This window comes from Ursus americanus, chromosome 11, assembly GCF_024610735.1.
Source record: "Ursus americanus isolate L20-20 chromosome 11, mUrsAme1.1.p, whole genome shotgun sequence".
NCBI classification, from domain to species: Eukaryota; Metazoa; Chordata; class Mammalia; order Carnivora; family Ursidae; genus Ursus; species Ursus americanus.
This window is the reverse complement of record NC_142137.1, coordinates 67,881,566-67,899,643: the sequence shown is the minus strand read 5'-3', so window position 1 is coordinate 67,899,643 and position 18,078 is coordinate 67,881,566. Positions and strand designations below refer to the sequence as shown.

Here is an 18,078-nt window from a genome sequence, read left to right as displayed (position 1 = left end):
TCCTTCCTGAGCAAGTTCTGACACATCATTCCTTAGAGACCTATGAATGCTTCACAAAACTCTCCTTCCACACACCAACATTTGCAACACTTACACTGAAGTCTTTTGAATGCCGTTGTTTTCTTTTCCAATAAACATCCTCAATACTCTGACTTCTGGGTTTTTGTGTGATATTTGGATATGCCTAGCTATTTAATAATAAGGAGAATGGGTATCTTAGTTCTTTATTCAGAATAGTGTCTGTCACCATGTCACCAACCTTCATAAGTCATTGGATCCCTACCAGGTAGAAGTCATTTGACAAATGTCCTCACCATCACCCAGTAATGCCCCATTTACAGACAGAGTGAGGCTCAGGATGCTTAAAGGGGAATTTCGAAGCCAGATAGCAGGGGCACGAAGCTGGCCTGGAACTGCGGTCTGTTGGATCTGTAACCCTGATTCTCTCTTCACTCTTGTTCAGAAGCTCCTGGTGGCTGCAGAGTTGATGTCACCAGCAGCCACGCTGTGGCATAAGCATGATGCCTGCCCTGGGAGAAGGTCCCTTTTGGTGCCTCACAGACAACTTGGGGTGAAGGATCTGGTCTGCTGCTCCAGGAATCACCCCATGACTTCCATGCCACGAGTACACCCACTTACAGAAAACATCAGCATCGTCCCCAAGGACGTAGCTGCTCTTGAGGGAAGTCAGTCCATCTGTTCCATCAGGAGCCACTCATCACACGATTCCCCTGACATTTGTACATTTCAACACTCCAGGAAAGACCATGTGATGAACAGCCCAGCACCTGGGCAGCCACACTGATGGCCTGGCTGCCCGACTCATCCTGGGAAGCAGTCAGGACATTAAGGAGAGAATTTTTGCAACTTACACACATCTCTCTGCCCTCAGAGACACTAGAACAGCAGCCCTCGGCCCACTTAGAGGCAGTAGATCTTCAAAGGTCTACAAGATCTTGAAAGAAAGAAAAGAAGAGAAAAGAAAGAAAAACAACCTTGATCTCCCCCAAACTCACCAATGCCAATGTCTAATGATGTTATGGATTGTGGAAGCCCAAAGAGCCTTTCTAAAACATCAAACACTAACTCTTAAAACGAGCCAACCTGAGTGTCTTCGGTCAAGCTTCCACCTGCCCCCTGGCCCTGTCCAGTTCTTCACAGACTCTTCCCTCCTGCTCTCTGGGATCACACAGTAATGTCCAGACTGTCCCCAGATGAGATGCCACAGGGCATATCCTACTCAGCACAGAGCAGAGAAAGGACAGTAGTCAGAGGCCAACCTCATGGGCTGTTGCGAGGCTGCCAGCACTTGTGCCCTAAACGGTGGCCCTCAAAATCCAGGAGGACTGTCTCAGAAACAAAGCAAATACTGTAAGCCATTCCGGGCTCACGCCACAGAGGCCATTTTGTCTTGTTCGGCTGTCTGTTGCACAAGACTGTGGAATCCCTCTATCACGTAGGAGAGCTCCTCAAACTTTCCCGTCTAAGTTATTTAATAGCAAAGAAGATGGCACAGTCCCAGAAGCCTGGCTCAAGACAATTTATTCACAATCTTTATCTCAAAATCTCACTTCAATTTTATAGACTACTCTTAAATATCTTGGCGTTTGTCTTAAAGTAGAAAGTAACATTTTGAAAGATCATCCAGAAAGCACTTCCTGTGGACATGGTCGATGTATCCTATGTCTTCATGGACTCCCGGCAGGGTGGTGTCCTGGCCCAGCCCCACGGACCTAGCATGAGGGGATCAGGGAGCTTCTCCAGCTGCGGAGGGTTCCTCCATTCGAGATGGGCAGGTGCAGTCACTGGAAGCATCTGCTCTAGATCCCTCTGGGGGTAGTGTCACTTCTAGAAGCACTTCCTGAGGACTTATGAGGGCCACGGAAAGCAAAGGGAGCTTTCCTGATCTCCTTAGCAGCTGAGATGCAGACATCTGGCATTTCTTCACTCCTCAGTGTAACATGGGGACAGCCTCCTGGACTATGGAAACCAAGATAAAGGAGTGGGAAGTATTCTGAGGAAAACTGTGTCTCAGTTCCAAGGTTTGTTTTGTTTGGTTTATTTGTTATAGTCTAAAGCTCTTCTGCATTGCTTTCATTCGGGAGCTGGACAGTAAGTAACGCACTTGTTTTCCGGAAATGAAAGACCTTGTTTCTATTGAGTGGTAACTGGTTAGTTTAACTTTTTACTGCAATCCAACATGCCCTTTGCAAACAGAAGACCCAGTCATGATATATGAATAGGTTGATAAGTTAAAAGAGAAGGGCTTTCTTTCAGGACTAATATCTGCATTTGCAGGGATCCTACATAAGGACCACATCCCTCTTCAGAGACCTCATGAGGGACATGCCTGCCCTCTTTTCCACTCAGACGTGAAAGGAAAAGCCCATGACAGACCCTGTGCAGTCAGACAGTGGCAGCTGGCCCCCAAGATGCTGACCTTGTCAGGAGCATTGGGTTTATTAACAGGTGCAGAACGTGAAGGCAAAGTCAGCAGCACCTTCACTCAAGGCCACACATGTGGGGACAGTTCCTCTCTCCAGCGTTTGGGCCCTGTCCTGCCGCTCAGAGCAGCCACTCGTCGGCCTCTGAAGTGAGCACCCACCCCACACCTGAGGAAACGGCCTCACTCCTGGTCGCCGGCTTCCTGGCCACTCGCTGATGGGAAAATCTGTGAGCACACATTCACATCCATCGATACAGAGGAAACACCACAGAATGAGTTGGGAAGCCTCTCCAGTCAACCACAGCTCCTGAGTCCCTTCCAAGGCATTTCTGTGGGGGCTGGAACCCCTGAGAGTTTTGCTCCAACCCTAGAACATTCAGCTATGGGAGAAGTTACACAGCACCGCACACAAGATTCCACTGCCTACTTTTTCACTGTTCAAGAATGGGCTCGAAGGTTGGGGAAGTCTACACTGTAATGGGAGAGGCAACTTTGAAGCAGGCACTCTGATAAGATGGGAGCCCCCCGGGAAGAAGGGGCATCCCCACAGCAGGTCTTGCTGTGTACACGCCTCGTCTTCACAGACCAGCCGCCTCGAGGAATTCCAATCCACAAATGCCCTCATGTCATTCCAAGACACAGAAGGCACGAATCAGGATCTCTGACTGAGAACAGCACCCCTCTGTGGCCGACAACCTGGCCCGCCCAGAACCACCCCCAGCATCAGAGGCTGAACTAGCCAGGGGCGACCCTGACCTTCTGACAGCCCGCTCTGCATCTCGCACTGCCCTCGCGCCTGTCACTGCCCATCTCCTCCGCCAAGGCACAGACACCGAGGGGAAGCAGCCTCCAAATACATTTCTGCTTAACACACATCGATGGAGCACCTACTGTGTGCTTGCCCCAGGCCCCGGAGATACAAAGATGAGTAAATCAAAGCACCCTGCCTTTGAGGTGGCTCACCATTTCGGCTGGGGTGCGGAAACTGATTTTTGCCTTGTAAACTGCACTTAATAAAACTCATGATTGCCTGAGAAAGCTACTGAGAAAATCAGGTCACCGACATTATTAAGTCCCCATTGGCCAGGGCGTTAATTGAAACTAGTGTGTGAAAAGAGGACCATCTGATCGTAATTACTTTAAGAAGTCTGGATTGGGGTACGCTTGAAGCGCGAGTCTGGCACACAGCAGCCCCCTGGCCCGGCTCCAGCATGGTCGGCTAGAGCCCTGGACGCAGCAGCACGGTGTGTGATCTGCCCACTGGTGCTACACCGGCACTTTTACCCAGAGTGACACCAACAGTCTAGATATGGTAATGGGGCCTTCTTCCTGGCTCACGTGGTGGCACGCGTGCCGTCACACACAGAGAAGGGGGGGCGGCACAGACAACGGGGCCATTGGGACAGGTGTGTCCAGTGGCTCGCTGGTGACAATTCTCTATTCTGAGCAGCTCTGTGCACTCGGGCACGGATTCAACACCTAGAAACTGCAACTCAGTGTTTCTCCCTTTAATAATATGATTTTTTTATTTTGCTGACCTAAAACAGTAAAAGGGGTGGAGAAAAAGGCACAGAGCCATTTCTCAGTACTACAGATGGTTCCCAATTGCTTGCAAAGCTCAAAATCACCCAATAAAAGTGGTGGAATCGATCTGCTTCGTGTCCTAAATTCACAAAATTTCCCAGCTGAAAGGAACCCCAGAACCTTAGAATAAAACTCAGAACCTGAGGCCGTTCTTAGAAAGGAACCTAGAACCTTCCCATCAAGTCCCAGCATTTCACAGCTGCAGGATTTTACAGGAATATGCTGCAGCTGCAGCCCGAGCCAGCCATGCGGAGTGGACAGGGTGGGGACTACAGCCTGATGGGGACTGTGCTCTCAAGTCAACAGGTCAGGAAAGGGCCCATCGCAGGACACTAGGGTTAGAATTTCCACTCTCCACATCAGTCACATTTAAATAAATTGGCAAGAAGATACACCCGAAGGTCCGTGCTCGTTTTGATGAACTATTGATAGAAAAGGCCAGAATTCATAATTATTTTTTTTAAGTTCTTTTGGTCTATTTATTTATTATTTATTTATTTATTTATTTATTTATTTATTTATTTATTTATCAGAGAGAGAGAAAGAGAGAGAGAGAGAGAGAGCATGCACAAGCAGGGGGAGCGGCAGGCAGAGGGAGAAGCAGGCTCCCCGATGAGCAAGGAGCCCGATGCAGGACTCAATCCCAGGACACTGGGTTCATGGCGTGAGCCGAAGGCAGCCGCTTAACGAATTGAGCCACCCAGGCATCCCAGAATTCATAATTCTAGATTATGAAATACCCATTTCTCATATTCCATAGGTATTTCCTATGAAAGGAACACCAGGGAAGGAATTAAAGATGCCAAACTGTGGTTTGCATGGTTTGTTAGTTTCATTATTTCTATGTCAAATAATTTGATACCTATTCAACAGCAACTATCACCTTTTTGAGGCAGGCACAGAGGAGAGTAGCAGCCTCCATGACCTCGGGCCTGCCCTCGGGTCTGACCAGCATGCAAAGCAGCTTCACACGTACGAAGTCAGCCTTGAAGAGTCACAGGGACAGCAGTTCCCCTCAGAGCCAAGAAGAGGGAAGGGAGATGAGGGTTTGGAAGTCATGGGAAATAAGAGGAGGGGTGTCATGCTGATGACCTTTATTCTGCTAGGAGGAGGAGACAAGGCTAGAAGCGAGAGGAGGACAGGAGGAAGGAGCTTGAGCAAAGTGGCAACAGTTTGAAACTGCCAACCCATGGAACGAAGGAAGTACCTTGAGTAAGGACACTTAGAACAATTGCCAAGCAGCGCTGAGGACCCAGTTGGAGTTAGCAGACCAGCTGTAAGGAGTCACAAAGGTCCAGATCAGCTGAGCTTTTGCTTCTCCCACAAGGCCCAGCAATCCACATGCAGGAGGGAAACCAGGGAGGTAGGGGCCCTGGTATGGGGACTAGCAGGCCGCTGAGGCTGTCCCACGGTCAGGGGAGTTGGCCGAGCTGACACGAGCGGGACCAGGATAAGACAAGAAATGAGGCAGGAGATGACTTCAGACTGTGGAACTGGGAAGGGTCTATGGACCCAAACCCTGAGTAGGTCCAAAAGGGGGCTCAGGACAGTAAGGGAGTTTAAAAAGCGAGATACTGTGGACAGGAGCAACTCTACCACAGGCAGCAGGTGGCAGCAGCCGGAAACCATGAGGTGAGGCTGTCACGTGGGCCACCGTCATGGAGGACACCAGTGTGGACCGGCCATTATGAGCCAAGTGCCAACGTGTTATTTGTATTTGGGGAGCATCCTGGAGGTCAGGGAATGGCTGGGCACAGGTATGCCAGTGTTGGTTGAGAACAGCCAAGGAGAACTGTGAACTCAAGTCAGAGCTATAATTTAATTGTCTAAAAAATGAGCAAACTTCATGGATTAAAATATAATGTAAGAAAATACGAGGTAGAAATCAAACTTTTATCTCAGTACTATGTCTAATTTGGGCGCCTTTGTTTAAGGACAGCACGAATGACTAGATTTTTAGAAAACCATCACCTTATTAAAAATACACATGATCCTATTGAGAACAAAAATTTTCCAGATGAAGAGCCTAGTGAAAGCAGAATGACCTGCACACCCAGTCCGTGGGTTGGTTGGAGGCAGAGCTGGGCCGTGGTCTTGTCCTGACCCCACTGTCTGGCTCGGCACAGACCAAATGACCCCACAGCCGGTCACAGGATTAAAAGCTAAAACAACTTCAGAAAAGAAGTCTGCAGGGAAAGTAAATAAGATTCCGATATCTGAATGGACTTGGGACCTCTCTTCCCTGGGGACAAAACAAAGGGATATGGGTTGGCATCTCAACAGAAGGGATTTCACATTGAAATACAAAGAAAACTTTCTAACTAACAGATATAAGATGAGCTGCCCAAAGCCAAAGCCAGAACTTCCGGGAAAATTACAGTTCTGCTTAGTCCTCCTACTTTCTGAGTCCTGAGCACTATCAGATTTGGACGAGTGACTAGTCTGAGAATTAGTCAAGTCTGCCTGCCATGTTCTTCCTCCTCCTCACTCTCACCCCAGCCAGCAGTCCCCATACCAACTCAGCCTGGTGCCACCATCTTAGAGCCTCCCCGGCTCGCCCACCTGGCTTAGTCTGTATCTCAGTGCTGTTCATTTTTCAAAGAATTTATGATTCTGTGACAGGCTGAATTGTGTCCCCCCCAAATTCATATGTTGAAGTTTTGACCCCCAATTACCCCAGGATATGACTGTCTTTGGAGTCTGAGCCTTTTAGGAGGCGATTAAGTTACAATGAGGCCACTGGGGTGGGTCCTACTCCCATCTGGCTGATGTCCTTTTAAGGAAAGGAAAGTCAGAGACACGTAAAGACACCAAGAATGTGCGCTCACAGAGGAAAGAAAAGCCAAAGAGAAGCCTCAGGGGAAATCAAACCTGCTGATACTTTGATCTTGGACTTCCAGACTCTGGAACTGTCAGAGAAAATAAACATCTGTTGCTTAAGCCACCCTCTGTGGTATTTTGTTACAGAGTCCCTCACAGACTAATACAGATTATATGCGTTATTTTTTGCTTACATGTTTATTGTCTTTCTTTTCCACTAGAATCCAGTCTTCGTTCAGCCAAACCCTTGGTTGTCTTACCCACTATTGTATCTGTAGCCTCCAGACCTGCCCCTGGAAAGCCAATGGCACTGAATAAATGAATCTAATAATTAGGGAAAGACAAGGAGGTCAAGATAGGTCTCCACCCCAAAAGGAGGCCTTCTGGGATTTGAACTGAAACTACTGTTTCTGGCAGAGCAAAAAGATAGATTGTCCTCTGGTTTCAAATAAAACCCTTAAAGAAAGTGAGATGCTACCAGTCAAAGCACTACAGGGAACTCTGGGGCCTTCCACCAGGAGCCAATGCCAATGTCTACATTTTGAGGGCAAATCCCCTCCTTTGAATGAAGATACCTGGAACGCGGAATACCTACTTTGGTTAATGGGACTGTCATTTCTTTAACTATTCCTCAGAGCAGCAGCACAGCGTATTTCCCGAGCCTTAGAGAAAAGGCATAGATGCATGCTGACCATTTATTGATAACTTCTCATAAATTATTCTTATTATTTTTATTACCAATGAAATGTAATTTTTTTCTGGAGCATTGTAACCAAGTCTGTGCATTCTGGCATTCATTTTTTTAAAAGAAAAAGTTCTGCTTTATATCATATGCTGGAAATGGTTTCAGCTAGCAATTTCTTCCAGTATCTTTTTTATCATAATGTGTAACAAACATAGTATTATATATCACAGAAGAGTGCTCTTTGGCAATGAGGGCATACGCGTCTCCTACAGAGAGAGGTTAAATGATTTCACAGTATGCAAAACCAATAACATGTTGGAGCACAATTGTCCATGAGTCCCAATTGCCAGTGTTTCTGTAACTCATGCTCACTCAGAAAGGTCACATACATACACACACACACTTTTTTAAAGAAGGCATAAGAAATTAATTATTTAAGAAAAAGCAAAAGAAAATTACTTGTTCTAAAACCACTGTCATTCAGAATACTTTATCGGAAAGATTATAAAAAATAAAATGGTCATTTAAAATACAAGATTCCAATATAAGGCACTGAACCTCTGTCAGTAAAAAGTTTACATGCACCTCTTCAGGGATGGACAATCTCGGAATAAACAACCCTGCCTATTTTGCACATTTCCTAGGTGTACTACCATCTTGGCTACTCCGCACTGTCATCATCCTTTCAGTTTTGACCTTGGCCCTTTGCTCTTGTCCCTCCTGTCTCCTTCATACACTCTCGGTTTCCACTCACTCTGGAGCATGACTCCGGAATCCATGTCTGCCCCTTACTTCTCTCTTCCAACTTTCATCTCCCCACCTCCAATCACCACCAAGATGTCTCCCTTCCAACACCCCATGGTCACCGCAAGTCCAGCATATTAGAACAAAAGCATATCACCTTTCCTTGAAAGCCACCTTCCTTTTCTGGTGGTTTCATTTTTCCACCCCCTTTCTATGAAAAGGGGACTTTGAAAGTGCCTACACCCACCAAATCTGATCTGAGAAGCAGATTATGGTCATTGGTTTCAAAGTACTCACCTTCCTCTCAACAACACCACCACACTGACGGACTTAAAAACATGGTTCATGAAAATAGAATACAGGTCCTCACCATTTTGCCTTTGGGATAGTATCCAACCACACTCCAAAATAACTGCATTCGTTTTGTATTATCTTTTCACCATTAATTAAATATATTCAAAAAAACATACAAGAAATGTAAACACTTCTCTCAACAAGTAAAACAATATGACTAGACAACATCAACATCCAAATGATAAAACAGACATATATACAAATATGGAGCAGAGATGGAAGGCAGGTGCTCTAACATATCACAAAATATCCCACGCTTACGAGAAAAGAGAGAAAGACTTATGTAGCGTATTAGCCAATAAAAACCACTTCTTGGTGGATTCCATTCATTTATGCCATCCACAGGTAACAGCTTAAATATCCTCATCAGGCCAGGGCTGCCATCTCAACCACCATATTTGCCTGTTAACAGTGCAACAGTATCCCCAGATGTAGACGCAGACACGTCCCCACACCAGAACATGAAAGAACAGTGCGAAATGAGCAACACTGGCTGCAGTCTGGGTCATCAGGTGCAGAGCAGATGGACCAAAACCGTGTGGCATGTGTGTTAGTTTAGCGATGGGAACTGAATGAAGGTTGGTGAGCACATGTGTGTGACAGAAGCACGACCCTCTTGCGAGACGGTGCTTCAGTGAAGACATGAACCGAAGGAGCACGTAGTACCTGTGACGGTTTCATTAAATGGTCCTGGACCCTTAATGGGAAAACCATCAATCTGGATCCATTCACCTCCTAAATGAGGAAAATGCAACTTCATAGTTAGAAACGAGGACGATTGGATTTTCCACATTTCAGTGCAGCCCTAACATGCGTTTAGTGGTCTTTTCAACAGTCCACAAAAGGAGCCACTCAGGCCACATCAGTAATGAGGCACCTAAGCTTTCTGGACAACACATCTTTTTGGCCTTTTGCACATGGCTTACTCTAATGAGTACTCAAAAAATGTAGGACAAAACGCTAACAACCTACATTAAAATTACTTTAAAAGAAGGGATGAGACTGTCCTAGTCTTCTATCTTTCAGCTTGCTATACGAGTCATTCTTGCTCAGGAACTCTTTAAAGATTCTAAATTTGTATAGATCTGAGAAAGCAAGGAGGGATGTTTCTCCCCATCTACGTAACAAAAATACAGCCTCCAATGCTAGGTAAGACTTACCAGGCGGGCTTTCAGCTCTGTAAACTGGACGGCTCACTCCATTGTGGTTTTCTGCAGTAACCAGCACAAAGTACACTACCCCCGGCTCTGAAACATATGGTTTATATCAAGCCACCATTTCAAATCTCCAAGAATGACAGTTTGATTCACTAACTGTCTCCCTTATGTATAACCAAATACAAAAAATCTGAATTAAGTGACAAGTCTAACTGCAGCTTTTTCTCTCTCTCTTTCATCAATATCACTAACATTCCTCTCGTGCAACGAAAATACACCTGACCCAAAGAACACATTTATTTAGTACAAAGTACATGGCATGTCTAATAAAGCAGTCCACAGAAAAGGTTTTTGAGCTTTTTAATGCGAAGTTAATATAGGCAATAGGAACGCACTATCCACTAACTAGGTGTTTTATAGCCTACAGCGTCAGTAACTGCAAATAATATCTCCCCCTGGATGCCTCACACAGAAATCTCCAAAAAAACAGAAAGAAAATGTAAGTGTAACTCATAAAATTTAGCACATGGGAAATCTTCATTGCAACACATAAAGCTTCATGAAATGTTCTCCTTATGACAGTAAAATACTCCCTTTACTAGGTCTGCATGTTGTCTTTGACCGTTTCAACAAAAATCCAGAGAAACAGCTGTTGGAACCTTGGACATACTAATATTGAAATAACTGGGCTTACTTGAATCTAGGGGTCAAGGTCAAATAGCCATGATCTCTTTGGCCGAGTTCCTGAAGTCAGTGGGACAGGAAGGGAAATGGAGAGGCCACGTTAACTGGGTGATAAGTCCTGAATTCGCAGCTGCAAAAAGGAAAACTCCAATAGCGCTGGTTTTCCTCAAAATGAATTACTGTGAAAGGTAAGTGAAGGCGCCAATTCCTTGGAAAGATGAGGGTTTGTGGGCATTTGATGGGACGGACGGTTGGAGAGATAAAAGTCAGTTGAGTCAAAGGCAAGAAGCATGTGTACATTGCCCAAGGTGAGGAATGTCCCCGTAACGGAACTTTAGTTCTTGGGCCAGAGGCCCAGCAACAGCGACACGGTGATGCCATCTAGCACCCCCGCTGTGCTCAAGGTCAGTAGGACCTCTGTCCGACTGCGGCAGGGCCTGGTGGCATTCAGGGTTTGGCACGGCCTGCTGGACTGACTGGGAAATTCTCTCGAGGGTCAGACAGCATGCAAAAGCACGCGTCGCCAGGCACTTTCTCTATTCTGAGGTTATTCGTATTTCAAAGAAATTTAATCCACATGTCTCTGATTCCCGTTAACTCATCAGCGAGTTACTGGGAGACACTATTTGTTTTTCAGTGGGTTCTAGGGCTCTCTTCTTGCATGTTTTTCTTCTCTGCAGCTATCCTAACAACCCAAGGTTTGAACAAGCAAAGATGACCCTGCTCATGCCTTTGGTCCAACAGGATCTCCATTTAACCTCACTGTTGGACTTCGTAGGGCCACACTGATGTGGAAAAGATTCAGAGAAATATATGTTTAGCTGGAACTATGAAGAAGGAAATCTGGCTCCTTTTATGTCCCTTCTATATGCTTTCTGCTCCGTTACTCAGAAAGCCTAACATTAAAACGCAGGGGTGGAGAGGGAGTAAGGGTGCAGACTATGGCCAGGAATCTGAGGAGCCGTGAGTTGGTTTCAATTCACTAAAGGAAGGCAGGGAAACGGTAACCTGGCACAAGGAGACCTGGTTGGCAGGGATGCTGACTTCTGTTACTTCCTTACAATCCATCCTGAGGTTGGACTGTAGAATAAATGGAGTTTCAGGCTTGTAGGATCAAAAAAGCAAAAGATAGAAGATCCTGAGGAGGCATCTCAAAGCCTATGTTCAAAACCAGCTACACCTGCACTTATAAAACAATATATGTAGGGAAATTGTTAAATAATACAGACTTCCAGAATCAAATTTAACGGGGAGAATGTCACATCTTTGAACCAGATGTGGGTAGGCATAACATCACACACACCCTCACAGGGACATATTATTTGAGTAATCTCTAATTGGTTTATAAATTAGACATCTCAAGATTAGGCTACAAAGTAGTCAAGTTTCTCTGAAACAAACAAAAGACCAACATGTTTTCCAAAAGCACATTCGGTTTCCTACGTCCATTTGGAGAGCTATCCAGAAATACCTGAGCTCAAATGCAGAATGAAGAAGCCCAGGGGCAAGATAAAGGTTAAGCAACAGCCTCATGACCTTGGCTACCTGTTCCCAAAGAACCATGAGATCGCTGGAGCCTGGTCACACTGTGTTTCACAAACAGCCATCCTACCCGAGGAGGGAACCGAGAATGTTGATGTACAGTTAGTTCTGACTGGCAACAAGACCAGAGTGTCACTTACCCACATCCTCAATAAGGAAGGAGTGCGTCTCGGCATTCACCTTGATGTACTTAAGACTTTTCAGTGACTTCCCATAGGCAATGTTGTAATGCTCCACGGGTCTACTGGTAGCATCTTTGGGTGAGTCCCACGTGACTTTCAGGCCCATTTTAGTGGACAGCAGTTTCACGTGCCTTGGCTTCAGTGGGTGGTCAGCTATGCAAACAGCGCAACTATCAACTTACGGGAATGGCAGATTGTGAAAAGGAATTTTTTCCCAATGTTCTCTGATATTATTATCAAAAGAGCAAATGACTTTCAATTTGGTCCTAAAGACATTAAGTACGGTCATGTTTGAACATCGTTACAGTATGAGAGCAAAACAAACATATCAAACCCACAAGCTTTCATGTATTTTGGATAACTGTGGGTGGTAAATTTAAAACAAAAGTGAAACAAATCAAAACAGACTCTAGGCATTCTCTGGCTTGATTATGTTGCTCGCTAGTGCAGGAATAACGAATTCATAATTTTTGCATTCATATATCAAATACGCTTTTAGTATCTTGCATGGTACAGTTGGACAATCTTTAAAATACCTCCAAGAAGAACGACATAAAATTGTCATGATAAGGATGACTATCCATTGCATCCAAAGTGAGATAACAGAAGCATTCATTTCCACAAAGAAAACAAACCAAGATCGTCAACACCTTGAAAGGGAGGTAAGCCTCTGGTTCATCTGCATGGAGCTAATTTAACTGTTTCCATGCTTTGTCCCAGAAGAAGAAAAACAAGTTATTAAGAAGCATAATTACATTTTTATCTTCAGTTATGAGGTTCCACAAACGTATTCTTGATTTTGAAAAATAACCCAAATGAAACATAACATTTTGTCAAACAAAATCTCTCAGCTCACATTGTAACGGATCCTGCCACATTACATAACATATATAGACGCTAAACATTCACACAACAGTCAAACAAATTTTAGGCAAACCTGATCCGAAACTGTTTATTCAATGATGCAAGGCACTCTCAGGAAAGAGAAAAATAATCTAAACAACCCAGAAACCCTTAAACTGAGTAACATGAAGAAAAATGAATTTGGAACCTCACGGAAGAAGAAAGGGGAAGGAGTGTTCTGTGACAACACGTGGACTGGTTAGTATGTGATTTAACACCAGGTGAAAATTCTGAACACCATAAGCACAGACGATGCTAGCATACATCACTCGTTCCTCCCCAAACTGCCCCACTGCCTCAGGAGTACGATGATGAGAAAAGGAGAGAGCTCATGTGGTCTCACTCAGAGAAATCCAAGGAATGGAAAAGAAGAGAATGAATCTGATGATTTCAAAGCAGTAAAGAAGGGGGGCCTACTTTGGAGACAAAAGCATGCTGTCAGACTTGGGCCAGGAAGCAAAACCCACAAAGCCTCCCCTCCCCAGTTCCAGGGATGAGGGTCCCATAAACCCACAATGGGAGAAATCACAGACAAGAAACCTAGGGCTCTCTGTACAATTTTGAGTTGAAGAGATTGTACACACAGCACGTTGGTGACTTTTTGGGCATTTACTAGCAATCATGGCTACTCTTCAATAATTCTCATGTACCCCTCCTCGCCCACGAGAAACCTTCCAGGACTTAGCCAGAGGACTGGGATTCCCTTCTCTTGGTTCCCTTTATTTCCCCCAAGGCTTCACTACAAAAGCCTCTCCTCCTTCTCTGCCCTCTGACTACCCAGCTCTTTCTCGGTGTGATCCCTGTTTCCCCCAGCGCAGCAATCAGCCCCAGGAATCCAGTATTTCACACTGACCGCAAGGTGTGCAAGAGCAAAGTGAGGCCCCTCCCCTTCCGAACTGCAAAGGGATGCTCATGTTGGGTGATTCTCCCAAGGAAGAAAATGAATGAATATGGGAATGACGCTTTTCCTTAGTTTGGTACCAAATCTCCCTTAAGGAAAGTCAGCTCCCAGACAGACAGCTGAAACAAGAGGCCACGGACCCCTAAGCACTGTCACGTTTTTCTCTTGGGCACCTGTGATTCAATCAGTACAAAACTGCCTAGGCCTGAAGATGATTGACTTTCATTACTGATCATCCGGAAAGAAGAACAATTTATAAATATACTCATAGTTTGTCCCAGCCCTGCCTTGCCTCTATCCTTGGACCCAGCATAGAATTTCCAACTCGAACGAGAATCCACGTTCAAACGGGTGCATCAGCCCAGCATGTGGGGAGATATGGCAAACCTTCAAGGGGCTCCAGTAAGAGACGCGCAAAGTAAAGAGGGGCAAGGGGGAGATACCGCTGGGTTGCCAAAACCTAATGACTATTGTTTCACTGTGCTTACACAAGCGGAGCTTCCAACAGTGTCTGTGCACGAGTTTGTTCTCCTCTTGCCAATGATCAAGTACCATCGGTGTGTCTCAACGCGATAATTGCCTGAGCCAGCACTCGTAGGCTGAGAGAAGCCACATGGTGTGCAGCTAGTCAGTACCAACGGGAGAGGGCGGTGGACAGGAGGAGGGGGTTTATGGAGTGTCTGCCGCCCACTGCCCACTGCTCTGAGAGCCTAAGCCCACGTCACATGAGTGCTCAGAACACACACCACGTGGGAGGTGTCATTTACTCCCTCCATGTTCCAGGCGAGGGAAGAAGGCTGGGAGCAAGGTTAGGGTTCACCCAGAGTCACACAGCTGCACCAGAGCCGGAGCCAAACGCAAGCCCTGCTTCGTCCAGTTCCAGAGCCCAGCTCTCCCCACAGCTCACAGACCCTCAGAATCCACCCCTGCTCAGATATGACCTGTGAGCACTGCCCTGGAAAATTAATTAATTTAGGAAGACACCACCCGTCTAAAACAAATCGCAAGGCCTCTAGGGTTGGGTTTGCCACCATGCCACTTTCCTCTCTGGGGGGCACTCCTGCCCCCCCCAACACCATCATGGTGTCCTCATCCTCTGCCCCCTCTGGAAGGGATGGAAGAAGTGGACGATGTGCTCTCTCAGGGACATTTGCATTCTTATGACAAAACCTAAGACCAGAGACTATTCTAATTGTGACATCTTAGGCCTTAGAGAGTTACCTAATGAAGGTCATCTGTGAACACAAAGGCCTCTGGGAGACCTAGAAATCATAATTTCAAGGCAGCCTTCGGGTCAATCTCCTGAAGATCTCTCCTGAATTTACGGTTTTCCAAAGGCCTTAGGCTAATCTACCATGACCTTGCCTCCCACCCTCCCCCCAACACACGCAAACTGGGTCCGTTAAACGAATCATATGGTGGCCTGATTAGCAGATAGTTTCACTCCCTGGATTGTTATCAACTTCGATATTTCAACCTGATGTCATTTTTGGTGCTTCCTAGTGAACATCATCTGCGCCCACTCAGAAAGAATTGGAAGAGAAGGGGGGCCTGGATAGAAAACAATCTTTGCTGTCACTCCAGCCCCACCCAGCACCCCTCGTGCCTGAGCTCTCTGCGAACTCACCAAACCAGCGGGCACAAATCAACGCGCACGCACTTGAATTGACAGAAAGCTTCTTCCTGGGACTAGAAACGTGACAGTATGTTCTATTCCCGATCATCGTTCTGTAGGTCTCCTGATTTCATTCCTTAAATGTGCAGTAAAGGCATAAAGGCTGTGAGATTGGTTTCCAGGTCTGCAGACAGCATTCTGGTTCTGTATTGTGGGATCAGTATTCTGGGAGCATAAGGATGAAATATGACAAAGTGATTCCTGATTTATGCCAACTGTTTTTAGAAACTTAGACCAGACCACCCTCTCTGCTAGATAAATGCAACACATAACCTTTTGTAATAGTTTTCCGTATTCTCGTCTGATAAAGATGGTACTGGTACATCCTTTAAAGCTATAAATCCCAAGAACTGCCTCTCTAAAAAGAAAAAAGGACAAAGCCAAAGTCAGTACAACAGGAATTCTATGGCCCAACAGAGGGAACACGGGTGGTAACCTCACAGAGCCCGCATGACAGGTTAGGGCCATGACAAGCTGTTTTTTCCTTCTCCCCAAGATACAAAATGAGGAAATGAGCAAAAGCTGCAGCCTAAGGGATGTTAGGCTAAGTAAAAAGAATTTCCTGTCCATGTCTTTTCCCATTTCTCCCTACTCAAGGCATCTTTGAACGGAGCAGGTGGTAAGATGCTCCAGACAGAAGAAGGAAGCTAGGAGAGTCTGCTATGACTCCAGCAATTTCATACCATGAGAAAGTCACTTCCATAGTTCATGCCAGTAAACATTATCCAGATTCAGGAATATTTTGTCAGGTACCAAGTGGCAATGGTATTTTGGTGATCTTTCAGACACCCAGCCACTGCCAGGATGGACATTTCTGAGCTGTGGCTCCTATGAGACCTCTACTGGTTTGTTTGGGAACAGGCAACAAGGACACAGCACCTAGGGTTGTTACTTTGGTCTAGGTCCAAACTTCAGGTCCTATCCAAGAGGGCTCTAGGAGGCCAGTTTGGTTCAAGGGTCAAAGTATGGATCCCTTTCTGCTCAAGAATAAATATCAAAATCCCAATGGCTCTGGAATGTCTGTCCTTGGAAGGTCTTCAGCTTCTGCAGAGTGACCTCGAGGGGTTCTCCAGGGCTGACAAATGTCCTCGAGATGCCAGAGCTAGGTTCCCAGGGCCAGGCTGCCCTGACCAACATCTGCAGGGCCCATTTCTCACAGTAGATGGGGGCATATAACCCACTTGCTCCTTGCTCACCTTCCCCCTCTGGCGTCTTTCTTGACGCCAGATATTGACCACCTACCTGGTGCTCACTTACATGGCTGACGGATCGAAGAAAAGGATGCTAGGAGGTTTTAGACTCACAAGGTCCACCAAGGATTTCCAACGCAAACACCTCTAAGGACCAGGAAGATCAAGCAAACAGTGAAGACATATTAAGGAGTGTTGTCCACTGTGTCTAAAGGCACGATTTAGTCTCACCCTGGATACAGATCTGTTCAAGGACCCATATCTCACTGCCAGACCTCCCTCTGTCCCCTGAGAGGCATAAAGGCTCTGAAAAAAACTGGCCTGGGTTCCAGAGAAGAAAGGAAGGCCCATCCCAGATGGCTTCCCAGGGGAGAGCGGGATGCTACTAGGCTTTGGCTACTAGCAAAACTGATGACCACTGCATGTCTGTCACTGACCTAACCATCCCAGACCAACAGTCCCCACTGCCCATGTGATAGTCCCGTGTTGAGTTCCAAGTGGAACAGGTTCAAGGTGAAACTCAGTCTCGCACTTCTCATTGCCTTGCTTCAGACATCACCACCCATCCGTAAGTATACAGGCATATCCAAAACGAATGCAAATACATATATTCCTAGAAAGGGAATTCCGTGAAGGGCTCTTCCTCAGAATAAAGGGAAGGAAAGTTCAGAATCAGTTGATAAAATGAATCAATGGTAAAAGTAATCCAAAATGGACACAATCCATGGAGAAATCATGCTTTGAAGATTGTGATTCAAAACAGTAACTGAATATTTCTGGATTCAAAGCGTTGCTTTTGCTTGTTTCTTTGTTTCATTTTACTTTTAAAAAAATAACATAGTGACTTCATCATATTCTCTATATTGGCAAAAAATTAAACTATCAGGTTTATTATTGATAAACATTAGAGAGGGTAGATCTAAAGTGGGACCGTCACCATGCTTCCTGTCTCCCTCCCCTCTCCACTTCCAGACCCTTGGGTGAACACAGAGGGGAGAGCCCAGCCTACAGAGCAGAACCCGTCAGGGCCGCTGCCTCATAGGTGGGGGGAAAGCAACAGGCCTGAGCCACAACCCAGTGCCATCCCACGAGGAAGCCGGAGAGGAGCCAAATGCAGCCTTCCTGCAGGAAGGCAGACCTGAAGAGGAGACTCACATGTCTGTGTTTCTAAGGCATTAATGCCGCACAGTAGAGAAAGCAGACCAGCGCAG

At 45.9% G+C, this 18,078-nt stretch overlaps 1 protein-coding gene across 1 annotated transcript in view; it reads right to left on the bottom strand.

The window, feature by feature from the left end:
* The window catches only part of FNDC1 (fibronectin type III domain containing 1), a 99,793-nt gene that overhangs the window by 61,652 nt on the left and 20,063 nt on the right, over positions 1-18,078 (bottom strand). Inside the window, exons 2-4 of the mRNA XM_045805438.2 lie at positions 12,157-12,351; positions 9,794-9,880; positions 9,300-9,368 (exon numbers count right to left, since the gene is read on the bottom strand). Coding sequence (XP_045661394.2) covers positions 9,300-9,368; positions 9,794-9,880; positions 12,157-12,351 — 351 coding nt within the window. The remainder of the gene's footprint in view (positions 1-9,299; positions 9,369-9,793; positions 9,881-12,156; positions 12,352-18,078) is intronic.